General features: G+C 37.4%; 1 protein-coding gene across 3 annotated transcripts in view; it reads right to left on the bottom strand.

Annotated features, from left to right (window-relative positions):
• The window catches only part of DCAF5 (DDB1 and CUL4 associated factor 5), a 67,197-nt gene that overhangs the window by 38,206 nt on the left and 3,677 nt on the right, over positions 1-25,314 (bottom strand). For 2 of the 3 annotated variants that reach the window (XM_071427135.1, XM_071427136.1), the window contains exons 2-5: positions 19,162-19,305; positions 14,908-14,944; positions 12,329-12,468; positions 10,136-10,265 (exon numbers count right to left, since the gene is read on the bottom strand). In XM_071427135.1, the coding sequence (XP_071283236.1) occupies positions 10,136-10,265; positions 12,329-12,468; positions 14,908-14,944; positions 19,162-19,305 (451 nt within the window). Of the gene's footprint in view, positions 1-10,135; positions 10,266-12,328; positions 12,469-14,907; positions 14,945-19,161; positions 19,306-19,602; positions 19,818-25,314 lie in introns of those variants that run through there. The other variant, XM_071427137.1, reaches the window with a different exon arrangement.

Genomic DNA, 25,314 nt, shown 5'->3' on the forward strand with positions numbered 1-25,314 from the left:
CATTAAACAATAACCAAATAAAATAAAGGCTGTGTATTATTAGCAAAACTAATATCTTTGCTTTCCTTCAAAAAGAAAGTACAATGAAAATTAACTCCATCCACCAAGATAAGAAAAGTACAGAAGTCAGGGTGTTCAAGAATGTGACATTTCTTTGCTGTTTACTGTTAAGGTCAGAAACATATAAACTAGTTCAAAATGGAATCTCCCCATCATTAATGAACTTTCCTGCATGGCAAACTCAAAGGTGAATAGAAGCTTTGCTGTTCCCTCCAAACCATGAGGGCAATGTTTTAATTTTTTTAAATAACTGAGATTCTTATCTGATAACAGACTTCAGAAACTGGAGCCTTAAAAACATCAAACATCACCATTTATGTACCCGACAATGTAACAGCACAGGCTTGCCTAATTTGGCCCTTATGACCTAACTGCATCACTGAATGAAAATGTTGCTACATCAGTGATCTCAGGCAGCTCTTCAGAAAGCATTGTGATTCCCTGCATTCTGCCTTTATTCACAGGAAAACAGCTCAAGAATTTCAGTATTCTGAGGAAGATGGCAAGGGCAGAGTAAAGTATACTAAATTCTCCTCCTCATCTGTATGACTTTTATCCTTTCAGGAGTTAAGGTTACATCTGCCATTGCAAAGAGTGAACAGTAGCAAAAGACAACAAGCAGGGAAAAAAAAAACTGTTTGTTTGAATGCTTCACATCCTCCTCCAGCCCTAGCCAAGGTTTGTTTAGGTCTTATTACAGATCTGTTCACATTCTCCTGTCCTAGGTTTGCCCTCATCACAGATCTGTGGGTCACCAGGCACAAGAGTGTCCTATTCTCATGTAGGCTAGAATCATGTAGGTGTTACTGTAATGTAAGCAATAAATGAGATCTAGTAAGCAGACAATTAGTTTTTCAGGGAAAAACCACCAAAAACCTAACCAAACAACAATAAAATTCAGCTCAATTAAAAAAACAAAACAAACCCAAAAACTTGAGAATACAATGTAAAAAGCAACTGTGCAACAACCACAAACTAGCTGAAACACCTGATCTTTTCCACCCTTTTCTAATCCCTAAATTCTCTGATCAGAGTCCATTATGCAGCCTGTTCAGAAATAGCACCTTGTAGGATGGAGTACAGACTGTGACAGGGAACACTGCTCAGCTAAATCCAGCAAAACACAAAACAACAGGTTCCATCAGATAACCAGATAGAGAAGATACAAATACAGTCAGACATGGCATGGGAAAATGACCTTTAGGCCAAAAAAGGGAGCAGGATTTGTTCCCAAAACCAAGCACTCACCAAAGTCCTTACAACACAAAGAACATGGATATCAGAGACTGTTACCTTCGAAAAATAATCTGAGTGTACAAGTTGGCAATTCCTCCTGAAGAATGAAGTCATTTTCATACCTTATGCAAAATCAGTCACATGTCAATACTGCAGTCTTACAATAGATTTTTTCCTGCACATTTCTGTGCTGCAATTGTTGTCTTGCATTAGGAAAGCTTATGAGTAACATCAGCCACAGATTTGTTCTCTTATCCAATAAAAAATATATATATATACACACACACTCCCTTCCCTGCTTTCCTCTAGTGAAGCTGCAAGAATTTTTAATTTACAAAAACTACACAAGTAGTTATTAAAGAAAATAGCAGCAAGAAGAAAGTAGGCCTTTCTTTTGACAGGAAGAGTGGCAAGATCCAAAATGCTCCTGCAGTAGAAGAGTCCAGTCTTGAACTAGTAAAGCTTTTGCCTCTAGTAGGTAAAAGATGAATATAAACTTTCACCTAAAGCTAAGTGAATATAACTGTAGGCATACCTTTGGACTCATCAGGTTGGTTCTACCACAGTTTCCCCTGGACTGATGTTTCAAAGACTAATTCCCTTCTCTTACAATAGGGTTAAACTAATTTTTCATATGTTCTCCTAGTAAATGTACTAAGAGGCCTTTGATTTCAGTCAACAATATTTTTTTTTATTTTCCTTTCTCCTTTTTTTCCTTTTTAGACAAAAAAAGTTTCTCTTTTAATTCCCTCCATATTAAATTGGATATAGATGGTATAGATGTGATTAGGGCAAGATTTACAATGATTACTGCCTTAAGAAAGCCCTCTACAAAACCCCATTCAATCTGAGGTTCTTTTGAGCAACAGATTATACTTTCAAAATTTGCATTACAAGGACAATACCTTGCACTTAAAATTCTTGCTTTAGAAAGACCTGGGTGCTAAAGTATTTCAAAGCTAACAAAAAGATTAAGCACCATGAGGCTTTTGAAGTAGGCAGTTTTCCCTTTTCTTGGTATAGGAAAAACTGAGGGCAAGAAAGGTCAACCAACAGACCTAACCAACACTCTGAAACAAAACCAGGTTTCCTGACTTCTTGTTTACAGTTACACATAGTGTTGAATATCTAAAACCTGAATAACAGAGCAAAAGGACAGTATTGAGTTTAAGTGCCTGCCAGAGCCAAGAGTGCTAATGTGAGGATGCTGATAGGTGTGAAAAAGTTTCATCTTCAAATCAGAAAATCCCAGTGCATATGATGGAGCACAATCAAGACAGGAGAGGCCGAACAGAAGAATGACCATAGCCCTATCTGAGAACAACAAAGAATTAAAAGCTGAGCTACTAAGAACACTCTTTTCTATTATACAATTTGAGCCTCAGTTCTCCACAATTCAGTTGTGTCTGATCAACAAATCCAGGGATCCTAGAGGAAAGCTAGAAATCTTTCTAAATACACTCCACTCCAGGAAGGACACCAGACTAAACAGAGAAACCTGAGCTAAACCCTCTATCCCAAGAGGGCTGACAAGATCATGCATAAAGCAGGACTGCAAATGAAATATGGAGTGTGTATATCTAGAATATAGCTAAGTGAGAGGGCCCTTCCTACGTTACCATCCCAGGAAACTCCACAATAAGGACAAGGCATAAGGGTGGGAAAAAGAGACTACAGTACCTGGTTCACACACTTAAATACCAGGCAGTATTTGGCAGACTTGCAAAGTTAAGTATTTCCAGACTATCTATTAGGTGATGCTTACACTAGCAACAGAAATTACTGCTTCAGAATAAAAAAATTGTTTAACAATAAATTCACTGATCTACATAGTTCAAAACTTTAGGCTGCATTCCTGTCTTTAAAGAAAAAAAAAGGCAAAAAAAAGCACCAAATGACTGAAGATGGCAACGACAAAAAAAAAAGGCTCCTCATGCAGGAAAGTCATCAACATGACTAAAGCCTTGATGATTGTTACCATCTCTCCTTGCCCAAAGACAAAAAAGGCTCATTTGCAAGTATTCCCTTTTTTCCCCTCAGTGAGAAGAAAGAAGGAAAGGCAGAAATACTTATATATTTCTAAATTTAAATTAAGTCGTTGAATTTGGCTAAATTTGTGGCAAACATTTTTGAGATTTATGTTTACAGTAAGGAAATCAAAGCCAAAAGCCATCCAAAAACTACTGCTCCCTCATATGCCATTACTATTCAAATGTTCTTTCAATGCATCCCAAAGATTCCCAGAAAAATTCCATCCCATGAATTTAAGCAGTAATTAGTACACTTTCTAAAAGTTCAAAAGGGAATTTTTAATAAATAATGGAACACAAATACGGAGGGAAAGTGTCTACATTTAGGTTCTGTGTAATTTGGGGCAAATATGCCAAGTTGGATCTGGTTAGATCTTTAAATTCTAGGTTGAGAAACTGATCAGTTGAGCTGCCTCAGTAGCACAGAAGTATAACATGTGAGGATGGTACATGTGTGGGATGAGTTCTATTTTCTGAACTGCAAGAGAAGACAAATAGTTATTTGAACTATTTGAGGTGGTTTGGTTGACCCATATTAGTGAGTTCCAAAACAGCATTTAAAATCTGTTAAACTGTAGCCTAAATGAATTACTTTAAGCAACATCAAATCAGTCAAAATTCATACCAAATTATTCTACTAGGAAGAGAAAGAAATTATAAGCCTGACAATGATCAAGTGGTTGCCAAGATACACACATTTCTCCTGCAGTCCTTAATACAGTGCTCTGCTCAGAGCAGGACTGATAAAGGTCTCCAAACAGAAATATGCAGCACGCTTCTATTGCACTGAAATAATTGAAACAATTCAATGATGTAGTGAACTGTTCCTCCTGCAGGGACTTTGGGAATCCCAAAGCACTCACACTGGAAGTGATGACAGTCAGAAGCTTCTTTCCTTCACATGAAAAGTCAAAATGTAAGACAGTCAAAGTAAAATTTTAAATATCCTCATACTATTCCTGCCATCACGTATCACCTACAGATTCTACATGAAGAAAATTCCCAATTGACCAGCACTAGCTTTTAAGGAAAGAGCCCTGAACCTTGGTAAGCTCACTGTCAGAAGCAAATCCTGTGTCTGGTCCCTGAATTACTATCCCCAACACAATCACAAACAATACTGATCCCTCACACTTGCAGAAGCTCAGTATTTCATCCAACATACCAGACATCTTGGTAACACACAGATAAAAAAAAGGCAACAGTTACTTTGTAGAATGAACTCAGGAAGGAAAGCTAGAAAGGATAAAAATTCAGCACATGTGTGAGCATTACTCAGAAAATAACTGCCATCTCTGTTCTTCTTGTGGGATCTCTAAGGATCAAATACCTTGAAGGTATGACCCTAGAAACTAAAATTAGCAACCACTGGAGACCTCAATCTATGGACTTGTACTCAGTTATGATGCTGTGTTTATGACCTTAGAATACCTTCAACATCACCACAGAGATTTTCTAAAGTCCTCTCTATGCAACAGGTTACAAATATCACCTGTGGTACAGACAGAGCTGCAAATACTCATCTCCCTTTCCCTTGCACATCCACTTATCAAAAAAAAAAAAAAAAAAACCCAACAGATTTAACCATGCCATTATTCAGAGGTAATATTCAGTCCTCTCTTGCAAAGCTGGTCTACTTGACATTCATTTAACTAAACTATGAAGAACTGCTCTCAAATTTCCTGTAGTTCTGGTAGCTACCACTCCTATTTTGATACTGAGAGAGGCCTCCTAAACCTTAAACCTAGCTTTTCCAGCTACATATCAATCTAATACCACCTGCAAGATTTTGATGTCCAACTGTATTTTCCTCTTGCTACCAGACCCCTGATACAAAACCAGAAAAGGTAATACTCATCAGGTCTTTGAAAGGCTGGGAACTCAATGAAGTAAGATAAACTACTGGTCAAAGCAATCAGGAGCCAAGAACTGGATTTTCAAAAGTACCTATGATCTCCAATACACGTGGACCAGAAGTTATGGACGTCACAGATTGCTTTAAGAGTTGGATTGTGTTTACTTGCAGTACAATGAGTAAGCTGAACACCTAGTAATTAGCACTTGGCAGAAGAGCTCTGTTCAAGACAGAGGCTTTAGGAAATACAGTCAGTTCAAGACCAGCAGCACAGTGCAGCCACACCTTCAAAGCTGCCCACACATTGGTAGATCAACACACCTCAAAATTCATAAACCTGCTGAGTCCTCTCTCAAGATCCCCCTGAACATAATTTGTTTACTACAGGGAAGAAATTTCTATACCTCTATATTTTGCTTACTGTTTAATGAGCTAATCACTAGATGATTCACTAATAGCTAACAACATGTGTTCCTTGTCCACAGCTTAGGAGTTTGCTTCTCTAGATTCTCAGCCTTATTGAAGCATGAAGATCAGTTTAAAAACATGTGATTGTCATTATAGGACAAATCAATATAATTTTGATCTCAAAAACTTCCACATATGTTGATGTAAGTGGTGGGTCAGAGGGGAACATAGGAAAAGAAAGCATTAAGGGGACAATGATAATATTTTCTTAAGGGAAAATGCAGTCTTTTCATTTCAGTAAAAAGAATGAGATGGTCATGGAGCTGCATGGAAAAAGAGAAGGGAGAACATGAGTACCTAACAACAGCTGAAATTACACAGTCTTTGCTTGAGATATATAGGTACTCCAACTTGCTGAGTTTCCCCCAGCAATCCTGTAACAATATTTTTAATACATATTTTATTGTAAATAGTTTAAGAAGCACAGACCTCCCTCTTGACTTTCTTTTAAAAAGGCACAGCTTCCAGACCCCATCTAGTGGTGTGAATGCCTTACAGCAGTCTCCTCAATCAAAACCACATTTAAAGCTTTTCAATGCACTCTTTTTAAAGAAAAAACAATACAGATGGTTTCAGTTTAACGTCCACCTGAAGGAATAGAAATACTTACACATTCTAAAAATAGAAAAATAAGATTTCCAGACTCACTAGTCAGCTTATAATTGTAGAATTATATTAGTTCTATATTTATAGCACTTCATATGCTATTTCTGAGGAGCCAATCCACCACATCCAGATCTTATTAGTATACTGGGATAGAAGGAGAGAATCTCAATTGCTGCACTAAATCTGAGACAGCAGAGATATCAAGCTGTGAATGAACTTTGGGAAAAAGCAAAATGAATCCGCCTCTGTATCCTGACTCAGTCAGCAAGACTAATCAAATTATGATTATTTGAAGTGAGCTAAACTTTCCACAATTCAGACTGTGCAACTGTCTCTAAATTTCTCCATGCATGCCAAGAAATGCTGGCTTTTCAATCACCTCCTTCACTGTGGCAGCCAAGCATAAAGCACACCCAGCCTCCTATTAGACAGTTAACCAATTCCACGGTACATTAATAAAATCTACTCAAAATCAGGATTTCTTTCCCAGCCCTAAAAGTATTCCATTTAAAATTTTTAGGGGTGTTTAAAGTTGTCCTAAGAAGTGGACAAAACCGATTTTCCTGGCTGGAGGCATACAACAGCAAGCTGAGACAAATTCTCCCATAACTCAATTGGAGAAGAGCCATGTATTTCAGAGAAAAATATACTGTTGTAAAAATCCTCAGATTTTCTGGATAAATAAGGAAATACAGCTCATTTGTTCCTGTCAAGCAATGGAATCTATATCTGAATTCTGTAACCTACAAGGACATGACTGCTCTATTCAATGTTTTGAAAATGTAGAGCTATTAGCTTAAAACTATACAATTAGCCATATTCCAGTGACTGATGCACAAGTTTAGAAGTTAATAGCAAATCTCCCCTTTTCTGATAGTCCATTATCAAGCTGAACAGCTTCAAAGAAAAACTATACTTCCTCTGAGAAGCCTTTGCTGATTAAAATCAGATATTCAACATCAAGCCTGATCCCCTTCAAATGACTAAAGGCCCCCTAATTCCTGTGTGTTTTATCAAACCTCACCTATCTCTGTAAAAAGCCTCAACACACACAGTGCTGTTGGCTGCAATACACGTTGTGTGAAAATATTGCTAACTACAATTGGAAGGTATTGCTAACTACAGTAGTGCTACCGGCCACAAACAGCTAGTCTTTGGAATTCCAAGCTTCTCACTTGCTGGATTTTGCAGACAAGCAGCAGCAAAATTCCCCAGAGCAGCCTCCAGTTATGAAGCAAAAAGTAGTGCCTGCATTATCTAACTCTGCCTCCATCTGAGAGCAGACAGTAGTTGGGACCTACTCGGTCCCCCAGATGAGTTTTACAGAAAGTGTTATACCAGCAGCAAATTATTAACCACATGTAACCATTTCCCATGTCCCATATTAGAAGAGTGCTGTGGTCCAGCCTAGCCCACTGGGAGTTAAAATTCTGGCAACCCACAGTAAACATTTAAAAGTATTTAAACTTCTTCCCCTTCTTTCTACCTATTCAACCTCTAATCAAAACTGCACTACCACAGAATGTGACAAAGCAGCCAAAGTTGAACTGATCTGGTACCTTCTATTGGCACAACGGGTAGAATGATAGGAGTGAAAATCTTCCACAGTGGCCTCAGTGTTATGATGGACTACATCAATACTGAAGGATTGGAAGAATTTCCCCTGATGGCTTAAGGCATAAAAATCCCTCACAGGTGAACATCATATGCAGCAATGTAGATGAAAAAGTAGACTAGGGAAGAAACAGACAGACCTAGCAATTGTTTACTGTTGTTATTTGTTGTCATTTTATTGCAAAGGTTTCATATTGTTGTCTCCTTAGTGCAAGGGGAGACAACAAGGTCTCATACCTCCTCGATGTTTCTCATAGGCAGCTCCTCTAAGCACTGACTCTTCCCTCTTCTCACAGTAGCTAATTGACTCCAGTTTCCCCTCAACCAACCAATCCACTCTTTTATAACACTCTTCTTATTGGCTACAGCTGTGGCCTGGTAAAGTCAGGCCTACTCCTAATCTTTAATAATTAACCCAGCTGCAACTCTTTAGGGGGTAAGATTACTTTCTACACTACCTTCACCTTCCTATATCCTATCCCCCTACAGTTATTTATACATTATGCTATTCAACAATCCCAGCAAAGATTCAACAATCAAACAAATACTTGTCCCTCAAAAACTTCTATTCCTTCATCTTTCCTACACCTCAGGAAGAAATACATTCTCTTGGATACCAAAGACAGTATAAAGGAGAGCTACATACATGTAGGGAAGCAAGAATTTTTACCATTAGCAGACCTTTTTGACAGCGAGGAAAGCATCTGATGCAGTAGCCTTCCTTTGCTGTGCTAGTGGCATGCTTACAAAGGCAGTTTCCTGTTTATGCCTAGATTATGGAGAATTTCAGGGCTCTTTAACCCATTCTTCCTATAAAACTCACCAACCAAAGTGTTTTTGGCAGATCTTACCTGCAACTACAGCATCCTTTATTATTAATACAAATATGGAAAATATTCACAAACTCCCACACATACCAACTTCAGTTTTATGCAGTCTACCACAAGTACTTACAGCATTATGTGGATTACTTTAACAAGAACTAGTTTTACCCCCTGATAATTAAGTGTATTTTCTCCAGAAAAGACTGTAACAAACTGAAATACACAGATAGATGTGTAAATTCTGGCTTCCACTTCCTCACCAGAATGAGGATTGTATCTTTACTGATCTAAAATTAATTTCTTTTTCCTTATATGACAAAGTGAATTGGCCACAAATACATTAAAAAACAAATTCCAGCTTTCTAGATTAGCAAATTAGCTCTACAGAGACAAGTACAAGTTTTGTCAAATGCTCTGTTACTTTAAATAGACTAAAAATCCAGCGTAATTTATTTAAATATGAGAGACTCTGGCAGCCCACTAGCAGGACACATATAATTCTGAAGAGTCCTCTTTCCTGAGAGTTTCATGGGGAAAAAATCTGCAGTGGCAGCAGAGTGATTTAGAGTCATTTTCTTTTCCCAAGCCAAGCATACACCCTTCTCATTGTGTTTTGGACACATCTCTGATCAAGCAAAGGAGGAGAGCTAACGGCTGTCCCAGAAAAATGGTAGCTGAAAGCAGATTTAACACCTGCATTCATTTATGTTACAGCTGGCATGCAGCCAGACTTAACCCACCACAGATTTTTATGATGGAAAAATGAACATTCACAATCTGAAAGACTGAAAAAGCTTAATCTCTCATGCATGCCAAAGTCTGGTACCAGACATTGTATACATCCACTTTAGAACCCAGTCTAACCATATTCCAAACTGCAACCTAATTCTCTTAACTTATTTTTAACTCTATGTATATCTGGAAGCACATTAGACAGCCAAATGATTATACAGATGTCTGTATCTCTCAGGAAGCCATGTTAAACTCATAAGCGCTGAGTAAAAAGCTGCCTTGACCACACTTTCCAGTCAGCCAATAAGAACTGAGCTGGACATGAAAAACAAACTGTAAACCAGGCAGTGGCACCACAGCTTCTTCCAGTAGTACCAAGACAGTGCTACATATAATGATGAGAACTTGACACAGCAATCCAAGCTAATTTGCAGTGGTGAAGCCAAGCAGGCTTTGGAGCCTTGACTTACCTTAAAAATCACTTACCTTAACACTGAAAATCTAGCCCAATTTTAAATCAAATTAGATCAAAAGTATGAGGAAGAATATTAATTATGCAAAATAATTGATTAACAACACTGCTATTAACTTTGTTGTGCATATTTTCTTACTAACATATATACTGACTTAAATTAAAAAAAAAAGCAGCATGTCATCACCTCCCAAGGGAAAGAAATAACACAGCATAAAAGAAGGTCAGCCAGCCATACCTCTGAGGCTTACGAATATCCCAGAGTCCCACACCTTCCTTGGAGTTGGCAGTAGCCAGTAATCTGGGTTCTACTGGATTAAACATCACACTGTGAAAGGCTGATGGGTAGTGTGCCAAGCAGAAGGGCTCTGTTGAAAAAGTTGAAATTTCAGACATAAGAACAAACAACGCATTCAACTGTTCATGCAAGGAGTTTGGCAGCTGAATATGGAAACAGCATAACAAGATCTGAAGATATGGAGACATGTTCAAACCACTTCTCAAGCTGACACATCCAAAGCAATATAAAACCTGAAGTTTTAAAATCCACCCACGTGTACATTAATTCTGTCTAAATATGGAAAAGGACACACACTGAATTTCAAGACACCATTTTCTTTATGGAAGGTTATCAGAGTTTAAAACTAGCTATTCAAAGATCAAATACTTGAATCTTTTTAAGGTTCATTACCAAATGCTCATCTGATAAGGACTATACATGGAGGAGCTTCTGAAAGCTTCCTAGTAATATATGCCTGAGAGTTTCCACAGCACCTGCTGATTACCCAAACCATAAATGTAGCAGCAATTGTTTCTAAGGGAGAATAATATTACAAGAAGTGAAATACATTTGTATGAAACTCAGCTTAAAGCAAGCTGCTAACCCTGGGGAAAAGAAGCCTACCACCTCTTAAGTGCTGTACTAGCAGACAAGAAGAGTGCTCCTCTTGCATAAAAAAAACGTTAACAGTTAGCTCTTGTTGTTCACACACAGAGTAGAAAACCTGCTCATTCAGACTCTCCCGCTCATAAGACTGTGTTTGGGCTGCTACTCTGCCTTATTTATTCCACCAAAATACCGTCTCCATGAAGAGTGGGGAAAAGCCTTGACTCTGTTACCCTCTCTCTGCTTCTGTGCACTTTACAGCTTTAAGCACAGTCTAATTCTCTTTCTTGTTTGTATCTTTTGTGGCATGCTGCCACTCTTTAAATCAACTAAGAAACCAGAATCAATTTCTATTTTGAGCCAGGGATTTGGCCAGACTTTCCCATTCACTGTTTGCTTTGGTGCAATTCCTGTGTCACTCACATGCTAGGGAGACAGTTCTTGTTCCTGTCTGAGCCACCAGTGCAGCACCCTTAGCCCCACAAGCACCTCCAGAGCTATGTGATTTTCTTTCCTCATTTTCCTCATTACCACATATGAAACATGGTTAAACAGGCAACCCTCTCAAATTCCCAATACCTTATGAAACCACTGCCTATGAAGCAAATGAGACAGAATTAACATTTATTTGTCTTGTCTGTACCCTCCTTCCATGCTCTATTACAAGTTTTTTCATCAGGCATTTTCCATCTTAGTGTTTCTTTAGCAGTGATGAAAACAAAGGTCTCTGACCACAGATGAAGCTCCATGGTGTTATTCATAGACATAAGTCAAAAGTAAAAACAAGAAAAGAAGCCAACTTCTGTCCTGCCAGTCGGCCCAAAGGCTTTAGAAATTGCTGCTGGTCTGCCAGCAGCTCCAAATAAGGTTTAACACCAAAACTGACCTTCTATGTTTGCATCATCAAATCAGAATCCTGCTGGGACATAAAAGGCTGCGTTATTAAAATGGCAGCCCCCACTGAGAAGTAAAGGCCTACATCAGCTGAGTGGAGAGACAAACATCAGATTGCCAAAGGGGCTGGGTTTTAAAATAAACTTTAAATTTGTGTATATTTCCTTAGTCAAATCATTCACTAATCAGTCACTAATTACTGGTGCTTTCCTTCCTACCTTTATTATAAATAGATTGGCACCACGGTTTTCTTCTAAGATATCAAAAGTTGCCTTTCAGCCTGTCAAAGAAAGATTACAGGAGCTAAACTAATGAGGCACTAAGTCATTTAAATGAAAAGCGGGGGGATTGCTTTTCTATTGTTCCTTATGCTCATTCACTATTGTAGCTCTTATACACTGGAGTATGAACATTTTTCTGAAGGGAGCAGCTCAACACTATTTTTAATAAAAATTATAAGTACTCATTTAAGACAGTAACAGAACTGTAAAGACTAGGGCTTGCCAGTCACTGGCCAAAAGAATTATGCTTCACTTTCACCCTTGTCCAAGACTCACTGTATCAACTGTCCCAGATAAACATAACTTCTCTCTTCCTTGCCTTACCTGAATTCTTCCTACATCAATTCTATTTTCCTTCTAGAGATCTTACCTCCATGGGAAGACTCTCGGATGTCCCAGATCAGGACCCGGCCATCATCTGATGAGCTAGCAAAGATGTTGTCATTTACTGGGCTCACTGAAAGGCCGTACACTGCATCCTCATGGGCAAACACATCCAAGGTCTCCGTGCTGGAAGAGAGACACAACATAGTCATTCTTCCTTCTTTTGCTATTGCTTTAGAAAGCAAAGCATTTACTGCTTTATCTACCTAGTAATACTTTGTGACAAAGTTTCTGTAATTTTATAAGAAGACCCTTGTGTTCAATTAGAGTAAAAACCAAACAAAATACCCATGTATAGTGACTTCATGCTATGAGGGGAAAAAAAAATCTCAAAATAAAACCCAAGCATTAAATTTTCCTATCCTGCAAGAGGCTATGGAACACATGATGCATTAGATTTAAGTTTGGGAGGATGTAATAGGAAAGGGAAAGAAGCCTTGGGACCTCTGGAGTAAATTTTTACTACTTAATGTAAAAAGGAAAAGACAGAAGTTCATTCTTTAATACAGCTTTTTGTTTTGTCCAAAAGTTCAATTGAAGCTCGCATAAGAGCAACTTTCCAGATGGCTTTTTCAGTAAGTTTTTTTTTGGTTTTCAGGATTTACCAGACCTTTATTTTTCCATGTAGAAAGAACAGCAAAAAAAACCCAACAAAATAAAAATAATTCCCCCAAAAGTATATCTAGATTTCAGTTGTTCCACAGCTGTTAAAAAAGAAAAAGCACATTCTCCAGTCTCTTCCCAATGTTTCAGATCATCTAAAAAGCTGGAATAGTGGTATGGAGAGGTCAAAAACTGAAATACTAAATCAGAAGATTCTGGGACTGCTTCATTTCCTTTAAAAAGCCCCTTTATTTCTTTAGGGGAAAAAACTATATATGCTATCCCTATATCTCATGGAAACAGCACCAAGAGATCCCACATAAAATCAGCATTTTGCTCACATGGCAAATGATGTTTCTAGTGGCAAATCTACTAACTCTATCTCAGGGACCATTAATAAAAAAGGGGAAGAAAGCAGTAACAGAAAAAGTCATTTAAAGTTACAAAAAAGCAGTTGACAGATCAAGTGTTATCATGAAAAAGAGATTAACTTTCCATAGAAATCAATCAGAATTTGGTCTACTAAGGTTTCTTTTGAAAGATCATACAAAATAGCCTTAGAGGAAGGAATTCTGTATGGATTACAACTGGACTTAGCATATTTAAAAAAAAAAATAAACTGATAACAAAAGCACATTAAAAATATGCACATATCAAAAAGACTTATCAAAACATCTAAACAAGACACAGCAGGAAAAAATGTGTTATATAGAAAAGCAAAAATTACAAAGATCTTGTAGAATCTTAAAAAGTCAGAACACAATAAACACCAGCTTCTAAAACTGACATTTCCACGCTTAATTAAAACAAGAAAAACAGAACACCAAACAAAAAAACTCTCCCAAAACCAAACACACACCCCCCCCAAAAAAAACCAAACAAAACACCTCTCCAAAAAGGCCTAAAAAGTTAAAAACAACAACAAAAAACCCAAAACCAACCAAACAAAAAAACCCCAACAAACCCAAAAACAACCAAAAACAACCAAACCAAACAAAAAAAAAACCAAACAAACCAAACCCTAAACAATTATATTCCTGAGAAACCATCAGAACAGAAGACAAAGTTACTTTTGCCCAGCTTGCATGTAAGACTTATGCAAGATGCAGACATAAGGCATGATGGATGGAAGGCAGATATACACTGAACAATTCAATGCAAAGGGCTTTGGACAAACACATCAAGAAATAAGTCCACATTACGTTACTCAGGAAACTCAAAGAAATGTAAGGTTTTATACCTCCATTCTTACATATATTTCTTCCTGCTTTTTCTTTATTTTCTTGAGTTCATGTTAAATCAACAGTCAACACTTAAATCTGTAGAAGTTATTAGTACGGACCAAAATTCTAAAGTTTTTTTATTTCAAAAGCAGTAAGCTTAGCAGACATGATGTCTAGAGAAGTCCAATTCAGTATATTACCACTACTGTATTAATTATACTTTGAATAACAGCCTAATCTTGATGTAGCACTACAAAGCCCAATTCCCAACTGTTTTACAGTTTTGGTAGAAAGTAAGTGCCAAAAGCAATATTCTGCATGTCAGTGTGGAGAATCAGGCAGCTGCATCCAAAGTTTAAAAAGGAAGTTAGATAGGCCAAGCATTAGCCATCTTAAACACAGGTCAGGTGAGTCTGTTGAAAAACAAGAAGTCTGTATGTGCCAACAGTTGTTTATGTGCCAGAATAATCTACTCAGAATCTACTGTGCTGTCTGCAGGAGAGCATATATATTTAATAATCATTCTCTTTCCCGAGGTGAAAATAATACAGAACCCAAGTGCTGAAAAAGAAAATGGGGTGATAGGAAATACTTCATTCCAGTTAGGAATTTAGATAAATAAAAAACAAATTTCAGTATTAAAACACGGTTCTCCTAAACCATTAATTTAAAACAGAAAATGCCTCCAGTGGGTTGACATTAAAGGAGTTCTTGAAGCAGTGGAAACACGGTTATTTACCTTTCAACATCATGGAGTATAACTTGTTCATCATTGCCTGAAAAGAGAAATATAAGCAATTAACACCATGTTCTAGTGGTTAAAAAGCATTATTGTGAAAAAACCCCAAACCACTTTTTAAAAAAAAATTTACAATTTCAAAACCAATATTGAAACAGAGAAGACCAGCTCAGTACCTATGTGGTTAACCCCTACTCAGTTATATGAAAGGTTCTATGTGATATCGCCAGTCATGATCAAATGCACCAACCTGTTTCATCTGCTACTGCTCAACAAATAATTCTATTTAAATATGTTACTTATCATTCTTTGTCCAGTTTGAGCTTAAGTTTTGAGATTTGAAATAAAGACCATTACATAAAGCAACATAAGACCTTAAACTCTGATGAAAATACATCTTTCTTCCTGCTCAAAGGATGCTCCATAAAAAGATTGTGAAAAGTGAAAAGGGATGTCATAAATGAAATGCATATGGCTCCCTGATCAAATATTGCCAGATAACACTGCCAGCACTCAGGGTTTTGCAACCATTGAGAAGGCATGAACGTGGCAGGCAATGTAATTTTTTCTGTAACAAAAAAAAAACCCAAAACCAAGTAACAAAAACCAAACCAAGTCACCAGACAATCATATCACTTTGATCACACCAATTGAATACAATGGAAACTAACCACATGTGCACAGGCTAAGAGGGTCACAGCCACCAGGTAATTCTAATAGCTCATGCAGAGTTTTTCAACCTATAACAACAGATTTTTTTTTTAGTCTATGTGCTGAATATTTCATTACCTAAATTTGGCACCTCCTCTTTAGAAATATTTAAGGACACACATACACTTTTATATTTAATTCAGAAAAAAAACCCCCATAACCAGAAAGCAAAGTCATATTTTTATGCTCTGTATATCTTTGTAGTTGCAAAGCTTTCCTAATGCACACTAAAGACAGAGGTTCAGAAGGAGCAAGATTTCATGTTATGAACATTCTTAAATGTTCGATTGACTCAATTTTCATTTGTCCCATACATATTACGGTTGTATTCTGTCTCAACAGAGAAATATGAGAAAGTTTCTCTTTGACAAGTGAGGTATGAGATTTTCTACAACCATTTCCTCTTTGCCCAGGCTCCTAGTAAAATCGTGCCAGCCTTAGATTACTGCAGTAGCTCATCTTTTCCAAGGTACAATAAACAAGTCATTTAAGTGCAAGTGTCCTTTGGTCATTAATTGTATTTAGAACTGCCCATTATATATTATTACACACTGTTTATCCCTAGTAAAACTACTCTAGTGCCTACATATTTCACCAGCGAAAAACACAGCTCAGTTTCTCCAATGACAAAACTTCCTCCAGCAGACACTCTTCAGTCTCCACCCAGTATGAACAAAAGAATCATTCCAGTTGTTTGGTTTCAGGCATCCAGTCATCATGGGATCAAATTCCCTTCCATCACAAGCTCCAAAATGGGAAAGAAAGAATGAGAGTGGAATAACCATTATTTTCCTCTGTTCTGTGTGTGGGAGGAGAAAGTGGTGACAAAAATCTAACAACAAACTGGACGCTTCTGGTAAGGATTCATCCCTGCAGAAAACACCACTGCTGTTCAACCCAGAGGGGGATTCCCACTTACACTGTTTTTACTTTAACACTGGAGAATTCATTCTTTATTATTGAGACTAACTGGGTCATAATTGTGTACACAACTGTGTCATTTATAATCTCTCTTGTTTTGATAACTGCAGTTAAAACAATCAGAAAGACAGGAAGAATCTGCCGTTCCCTTCAGTTAAACTTGTAAGAGTGAAATACCACAGAGCACATACAGAGGAGCACAGTTAAGGTGGCCTAAAGCCCGTATCTATCATATAAGCACTAAAAAAACAAATTCAATTTCCTGTAGGTTAATTTCAGCTTTTCATATACCTAACATTAAGTGCAAATAAAAAAAAAAAGTCCATGCAGTTTACTGGGAAGGGATCTTGCATTTCAAATGTTGCTGTACTCTCAGTGTGTGTGGACAGAGAAGGGCAAAAAAATTCTCCAGAGATGAGAACTTTTTTGGGACAGTTTTTTCCTCCAGAGATTACATGCAAAATATTGTTCACTCACTTCCTGCCTTCCATTTTTGTAATGGCTACATGGGGTGCTTGCTCCTTCAAAGCAAAGAGCTCTGAAATTCCTTGGATACAATCCAATTTGTACTGAAGTGGAAAATCCCTTCTCCTCTATTATCAAGAGTTGCTTTAGAGAAAGGTCATCAGATCCTCAGTCATTAATCATTGGCAGTCATTTATTTACAGAATAAATTGAGTTCCATGTGACTTGTGCTAGTTTACATAAGCCAATTTTTAATTTTGGGGATTTTTAAGTATTATTTTTTAAGTATTCCAACTTCTATGATTTAAATACAACTCCAAACTCAGGTGACTGTGTGACAATCAGTAGATCTTAGAACCCACAATTCTTTTAGACTTTTTAAGAATCTCCCAGAACATCGAGAGAATAAATATAGATAGCCCCATTTTACCAGCAGACATAAAACAGATGGTACATCTAAGCCATGCAGCAAAATGACTCTTTGCAAGGGATCCAAGAGTCAGACTCTTAGCCCTTGCAGATGAGCTCACTGAATCTTGATGGAGGAACTGAAAGAGTTCCTGACTCCTCCAATGGAAATAATTTCTGGCAGAGGCACAGTGTTTTTATGCAAACTGGAGGAGGAAAAAGATATGAGAACGGCCAGTTTCTCTGTGCATCAGCTGTCACAGCTCATCTAACCTGGCATCTTAGCAAAAATCCACCATAATCAATTATATAAATCTTTAACTGCAGGTGTTAACTTCAGTAACAAGGTACAATCACGACACTCTTCTGCCTTTCCTGTGAAAACAGCAGCCTCTGACAGCAAAGCCCAATGGACAGAGGGCTGAGTTGGACATGAAAAAATACCACTCCAGCTGGTCAAGCAAGATTTGGCACTCTTCATTCCTTGAATATTCATGTAAGGTTCCATTTGTCTGAATTCAAACTAAAGTAAGAGACTTTGGCCCAGAATTCCCTGGAATCACTTGTGCAGATATATTCATTTGAAGACAGCATGTACTGCTATTTTTCTCATAAAACAAACACAAGACCGCAGAATAAGAAGATAGGCATCGCTATTTGACAGTCTAGGGGTTTATTCCACCTGAGAAGTATAACTGAATAATTTCATCCCTGAAATTTGACACCAGCTTAAGCTTTGTCATGTCTTTTTCTAAGGGATATTATAATTTTAACACAACATTGAATGATGAGAAGCTTCCACCATTCACATGCACTCAGAATCAATCTCTAGCATTGATTTACAGTTCACAAATATTGGGTCAAAAAGGTAATGAAAGGCTTTGACCCAGGAGTCTCATAGTACCCAAAGTAAGTCTAGCTGTATGTTAATGGGCATACTGACAAAAGATACAAATTCTCACCTATTCTGTGACCATGTTAGATCATGGAAATGAAGTACAGCAGAAAATGGCACTCGACTGCATTGACACTTTTGTGCCTTTTTCTTCTCAATTCAATTTTCCTGCCTATCACAACACTTTAAAAATCAAGTGGTGAAATGGATCTAAATTACAGAAATTATTTCCCCAGAACAAGTATATGTCCATTTCCCTTACCTAATTTTTCAGACCGAATTATATTTTCTATTAAAAAGTAGATTTATATTAAAAAGAAATGAGAGCAACAAGGGTTATCAGAGCCCATTGTGCCAACAGCTCTAAAAGGCAGAGGCTTACCAGTAAGAACTGAAACAGGGTCTAAGAAAATATCAGCCACCAATAGATGGCAATAGTCCTTCATGAGCCATCTAAGGGTGCATTGAAATCAGACATCAGCAGAAAAGATTTTCAAGCATCAGGCTTGAGTGCCAGAGAGAATGCAGGGTCTGCTCTAAGTACAGTTAAGAGGGAGTAACAAGGACAATGTTTTCCACAGTCTTTAGCACAAGTAGAGGAAGACTGGACCCAGGATTCTGATGATGGTTCAAGACAGGATGAGCTTACATCAGGGTTTGAAAAAACACATGACAAAATTGAAAATGTTCTGCTAGCTAAAGGATTCCCTGTTCCCAAAAAAATTACAATTGCTGATTAAGAACACCTTCCAGATCTCATGTGGGGCAAGATCTCACTCATTCCCTCATGGCATCTACTCCAAGGCATCCAGAATACATATTCATGTGAAATCGGGGTGCTCTTCCTTCCTTACCTCCAGAGAACACTTTAGTATTGCCACTGTTAAAAGCTAGGCAGAAGATGTTAGAGTGATGCTCCCCTTTCAGCTGAACTGGTTTGACTCTTGAGTGGATGGCTTCTTCCATATGCCAAAGTAAGACTCGGCGGTCATCCCCTCCTGGAAGAAATAAAGGAAATGTACATTACTGCCTGAGCCATGTGTAAATTGATTATAGACAAATTATTTAACTCTGCAGCTATTCATAGAAAGCTTTGCTAACACCTTAATTAGCATAAAAAATATATGCCTTCTTGGATATATAGGCACACATTTACATTAAGATGTCATGCAGTCAGGTATTCAATTAAAATTAATGACAACAGAGCAATCAGCAGGAAAAGTTTGAATTAAACAGTTGCCATTCTGCCAACACATAGTGACAACCTACAGCAACCTGGAAACTCAGAAACTTACTGCTATGTAAAATTCCATGGCAAGCTGTAGATGAATTACATGCCAAATCCACATATGCTTCTACACCAACTCCTTGTTGCCAGCATTGCTTATGTTATTCACAAAACATGAACTTTTTCTCCCTTTCACTGACAACTATATATCCTCCAGCAGTCTTTGCAAACCTTTCATAGCATAGGTTGGCTCAGGACTGATAAAAGATAAAAAAAATTACTGAAGCATTCAGAAGTCTTCAGCACACACAGTTACGCCAGTTTTCTGACCTGTAACGGTTAAGACAGATATTTCTGAGTTGAAATCCTGACAAAGAGAGTACCTGGAAAGGAAGTTCAAATCTCTTGCTTTACATCTTGCTGTACTCCTAATTGTTTGCCTACATGCAGTTTCAGTTCAGAGCTCTAAGTGCTTCCTTCTCTGTATGGCAAACAGTTATATATAAAATAACTATCAGACTGTTTGTGCTTCAACTGCATTAAGTTATTATTTATTAGTAAAAGAAAAAAAATCAAGATACTATTGTACTGGTCAGCATTCTCAGCAGCAATTTTAAATACATGCAAAATCTGAATAAGGTTTCTCCAAGTCAGACTCAAAATATTTTTTGTATCTGTTTTTTATAACAAATGAAAGAGAATGGCATCAGAATTGAAAAGTGACACCAGAAACATGCTGATTACAGTTAAACCGTTTTACTTATTCTTTGCACAAGCAAAAGCCTAAACTCAGAGCCTTTTGAGCTGCTATCCAGAAAAAAAGAAAGAAAAAAAAAACCAAACCAAAATTACTTGGCCTGCTGTTTACTTACAAAACAAGTAAATGCATAAATAGATTTCATTACTACTGTTAATCAGGTTTCTTAGAATTTTCACATCATATGTTGCTATTAAGAAATTTTCCTGTGGAACTGAGTTATGTCAAACATCCTACAAGTAAACAGTCTCTCAGCCTTTGAGTCTCCTAACAGATTTTATGACACTTTGATAGACAGTAGAGCAGCATGTTATGATTACCCGTGCTCCATGAAATTGTGCATTCCTCCTCCTGATTTTGTACTTCACACATCAAACAAGAGTACATGATACAAAGATTTGTGGTGCATTTGATAGCTACTAAGAACGAGTCAAATTTGATGGATCCAAAAATCTCACAGTAATTTATGGTCAACTAAACGTTGGAAACTTATATTCCTTTCTGTCTAGAAATAGGAGAGAAAGTTGTATTTGCACTCTAGTGATTGCAGATGAGCTTATAATAAGGAGACATAGAAATACATGAGTGTTGAAACATATGACCACAATATTCGAGTTAAGATCAAGAAGTAACTGTTACACTGAACGTAACTACTTCCCAAAGCTGCCCACCACCACGTCATATTGTTATCACTACCTGAAAAAATATTTAAGCAACATTTAACACAGGTGAACTCCAACATTGCTTCTATCAGACTTCATTTATTGCCTTCTATAAAAGACATTTCAGGGCAAAACATAGTAACATATTGTTGTTATTTGTTACTATAGCAAACTAATTTGCAAAACTAGTGCAGAAAGTCTATGCATCTTCCTACCTAACAGCATAGCCATCTTGGTGTCTCACTTTAACAGTAAACTCATAATCATTTCCACCAACCACTGTCCAGATAAAAATAAAATAATTAAGATATCTATATAAAACAAGCATTACTGTGGTTCCCAGCACACATACAGCATGGCAGGAGTAGGATAATTTGCAACCTGTGCAGAAAAAGTGTTTGATAGTGTGAAAAGTTGCCACTACCTACTATTTTATAAGTCCTATACCTTAGTACATGTTTGCCTTGGAAACTACTTTTCCTATTGAATACAAATGTCTCCCTACCAAACGCCTAGATTTCCATGAAACTTTGGTGGTGGCACATTCCACAGCTTAGGAGCTTTTAAATGCTCTCCACACTCATGCAGTGCTGTCCCTCCTCCATCTATGTATTCTCTACGTATTGTCTTTGGGAACTTCTACACCTGCTCACTGCTCAGTTTTATTCCTCTCATATTCCACTGAGACATAAAAGTTTAACAAAATAATAACATTACTGTGTTGAAAGTGTGTTCCCTTCTAATTCCAATTAAGCTATTCTAGAAATAGTTCTGACTCAAGGCCAGTTCCACCAGAAAGAAAAAGTTACCCAATGTGTTGGGCCACAGAGGATTTGTGGCAAACAAGACACTTCAGCAATCCCTACAGCCTCACACAAGAGAACAATCTGTGTTAAGTCACAGGCAAATAATACCTAAGAAAAGGCAAGTCTCAAGTGACAGAAACCAGCAAATGCAATCTCCATCACCCAAGCCTGACTCTTACCATAAGAGGGAAGAAAGGAGGGAGGTGTACATGTATGGGCAGGTATACAGAGAGAAAGTAAAGAAAATGTGAATATATAGTTTTTATGCTCTGTAGAAAGGAACTATGATTCATCAGACACAAACTACATACATATTATGCAACATAAGTTACAAGTCTGAGAATTATAGGAAACTTCAAGTCTGTAGCATTTGTTCTGTGCAGTAGATTGGCAAATGCTGGTTAATTAAAGTGCCCTCAATTTATGGTGAATTTATTGTGCATGTACATCAACTCTACAACTGAAGTGGAAGCCACATTCTTAAAATAATATAGAGCATAGACAACGATCATATCTGGAACACCTGGATATATGGCTTCATGTTCAAATACCTTAGCAAGGCTCCACAGGTGGATTTTCTGGAAATTGAAGATCCACAGAGAATTTGTAATTTTTCAGTCCATGGTGTGAGAAACAGTAAGTTCAATATCTATAATGTGGAAATAGCTTCACTTTCGCCTTATTTTGCAGCTTCTGTTTGCGACTGTATGACTGACAATGGTTTTAGGACTGTATGACTGACAATTTGAAAAGTAAAAGTTCGTGTGACCCAGCTAAGAACTACACAATGCCATTGTGCAGTTATTTACAGAAAGGAACCACATTTAAAAGTATTTAATTAGTCAAGTACTTCAGTGCTCATTACAGGAGCAGGGTCAAACATGTAGAAACTTTCAAAACCAGAGACACAGTAAGAGAAATCTACTCATTTTAGACCTAGAATAGTTTGAAGGGGGCCGGAGCATACCCTTGCCAAAGGTAAATCTAGTCCAAACAGTATCTGCATAGCTCATGAAACACACTTGAGCTCCTGTGTGCCAACAGAAGCACTTCAAAATCATACCAGTTAGTACTGAAAAACTGCAGTTTTTAAGTGCATTAACCTTGCTGATTGAGGACAAAGCTCAAGACCACAACAACCCTTTATCTCCTATATACCAGGTCCACTTGCTAAAAGAACCTTCATGGCAAGTGGGCAATACTTCTAAACCATAACATAAAAGATTAGTCTTACTGCTTGTAAGAATAATTCAGAAGTTTCATGAATCACAGAAAACAGGACTGGACGGTATTTCAAGAAGCTGATCACTTAGTTGGCCTTAGCCAAAGGTAAAAGGCCAGGCTCTGTCAGAATTATTCCCAGAAGAAAAGTCTCTAGTTTGCTCTTAGAAAAACACTGCTGAGGTAGATTTCATATCTTCCTCAGGCAGCCTTTTTCAGTTTTTCATTATCCCTGCCATTAGGCAGATTAGCCTATTATAATACCAAGCCTAAGGGTGCAGTTTGACATTACATATAATCCCACTCCCCCTTGCCATGTGCTCCTGCTACTTTCCCCTCCATCAGATTCAGCGGCCATTCACACACAGGGTAAACTAAAGAAGCTGACCTGACAGAAAAGCAGCAGACAGACAAACAACCTCTCCCTGCCTATTCTGTCCCCCTGATCAGATGCTTCCATCATACCAGTTTCAGGCTTTAAATTACGAAAGTGCCACAGTGCAAACAATGAAGAGGAGAAATAAGTGAATGAGTTACAGGATGAAGAGAAAGTGCAAGATCAAACAGCATCCTAAAATCTTTCTTCCTACAATTTGAGACCATTTCTTCATCCTATTCCCACTAGACAAAAAAAAAGTTTACAACTTCACATAATAATAATTAAAACCACCTTTATGCAGCTCAGGACTTGCATTTCTACTCAGATGTTCTTTCTGCAGACTAAATGGACCCCTTTCTTTCACCATTTCATTTTTCTGGGCCTCTGATCATTATTCATGCCCTCTTCTGAATTTTCTCAGTCTGGGCAAATCTTTCTCAAAGTACAGTGCCCAAAACTGAGCACAGCACTCCATTTGAGGCCCCAACAGCACCACAGCAGGTTTACTTCACATACTTTGTCATGTCTGATCATATTTATGTTGTGATATTTATACATTTGGATCCTCTTCTACATGACTATGGGCTAGTCTCCATGGTGTATTTGTAGAGTCAACCATTTTTATTCACATGCTTTAGGTTGCACTTGTCCCTCTCAAAACACATGACATTTTTTCCCCATGTAATGTATCTTAATTAACTTGAATTTCAACTCCTATCTCCTGAAATTATTGCTGCCTGATCCTATCTTTCATGAAATTTTATAATTCCTCAAACATTAATTAAAACATGATGTAGTAACTGAACCTAATATCCCTCCTCACACAGAATTCTGTTTCATACAAACAAACAAAGATCAGAGCATTCCTCCTTAAAACATACTTGATACACAGTCTCCTTATTCAGATGTAAAACTCCACAACTTTTGCTAAAGTCACCTCATTCCCATTTTAGGCTCGTGTTCCTTCAGATTTATGTAAAAACTAAATGACAGATGCATTTCCAATATTTTCTAGCACCCTCAGAAATTTAGGATCTTAGAGCAGCTATTAACTTTTGCATTATCTGGTAGGAGGAAAAAAAAAAGCCAAAAGAAAATTACAGTACTTCCCAGAAGTTATCTTGAACATGCAGTTTAAAGTATGAAAAAAAAAAAAAAAAAAGTGGGAGGCTCTGATAAAGATACTCATGTTTATAGAAGATAGCAGGCATGAAAAATGACAGTCAGATAAACAAACAGGAAAACATATCTACCAAACCTAAGGATGGAAGACTATTACACAGACCAAGTAAAGCTGAGTTTTAAGAAGTCAAATTGCAGGAGATGCTTGGCAAATGTGTGGTACTGTGCATACCACTGCACAGTAACTTTAATTTCCATGCATGGACAGTCACACATTTCTCAAGCTGTTAAAAACACTATCTAGTATGTAAAGTGTTGCAAAGACACGTTTTGCCCAATAGAATCATTCAACTCCACCCAGAAGCAAGTTTTAACCAGTTTCAATCCATTTTGACATTTTTTCTATGTTAAGCTTTCCTCTTCCTTTGTGTCATTCTACAGGCAGTTTTTTTATGCTTGTCACACTACATCTTCTCCTGTGTGTCTACCTTCTCCTTCCAATTATTTCAATTATTAAAAATTCTTGTCCTTATGCCAGTCCCTTCTTCTAGCACCCCTGTTCCAAAACATTAATCTCTGCCCTTCCTCCCCTCTATAAAGTGACACTGTTGAGGTGTCACACAGGCACAGAAAGAACCTCTAGACTGGCCTCCAATTCAATCTGTGGACCTCAAATTTTTACTTTGAAACATGGTTAAGAACAAAAATAAATAGTATTAAACATGTACTTTCCAATACAAGATTTAAAGAAGTTAAGATACTAAAAAGTTTCAAACATGCTTTTGGAAGGCCTGCTGAGGCTTGTCCACACCAAAGTTCTCTCAATAATCCT

Source organism: Agelaius tricolor, unplaced genomic scaffold (genome assembly GCF_023055355.1).
Source record: "Agelaius tricolor isolate 1412-34295 unplaced genomic scaffold, bAgeTri1.0.p SCAF_5, whole genome shotgun sequence".
NCBI classification, from domain to species: domain Eukaryota; kingdom Metazoa; phylum Chordata; class Aves; order Passeriformes; family Icteridae; genus Agelaius; species Agelaius tricolor.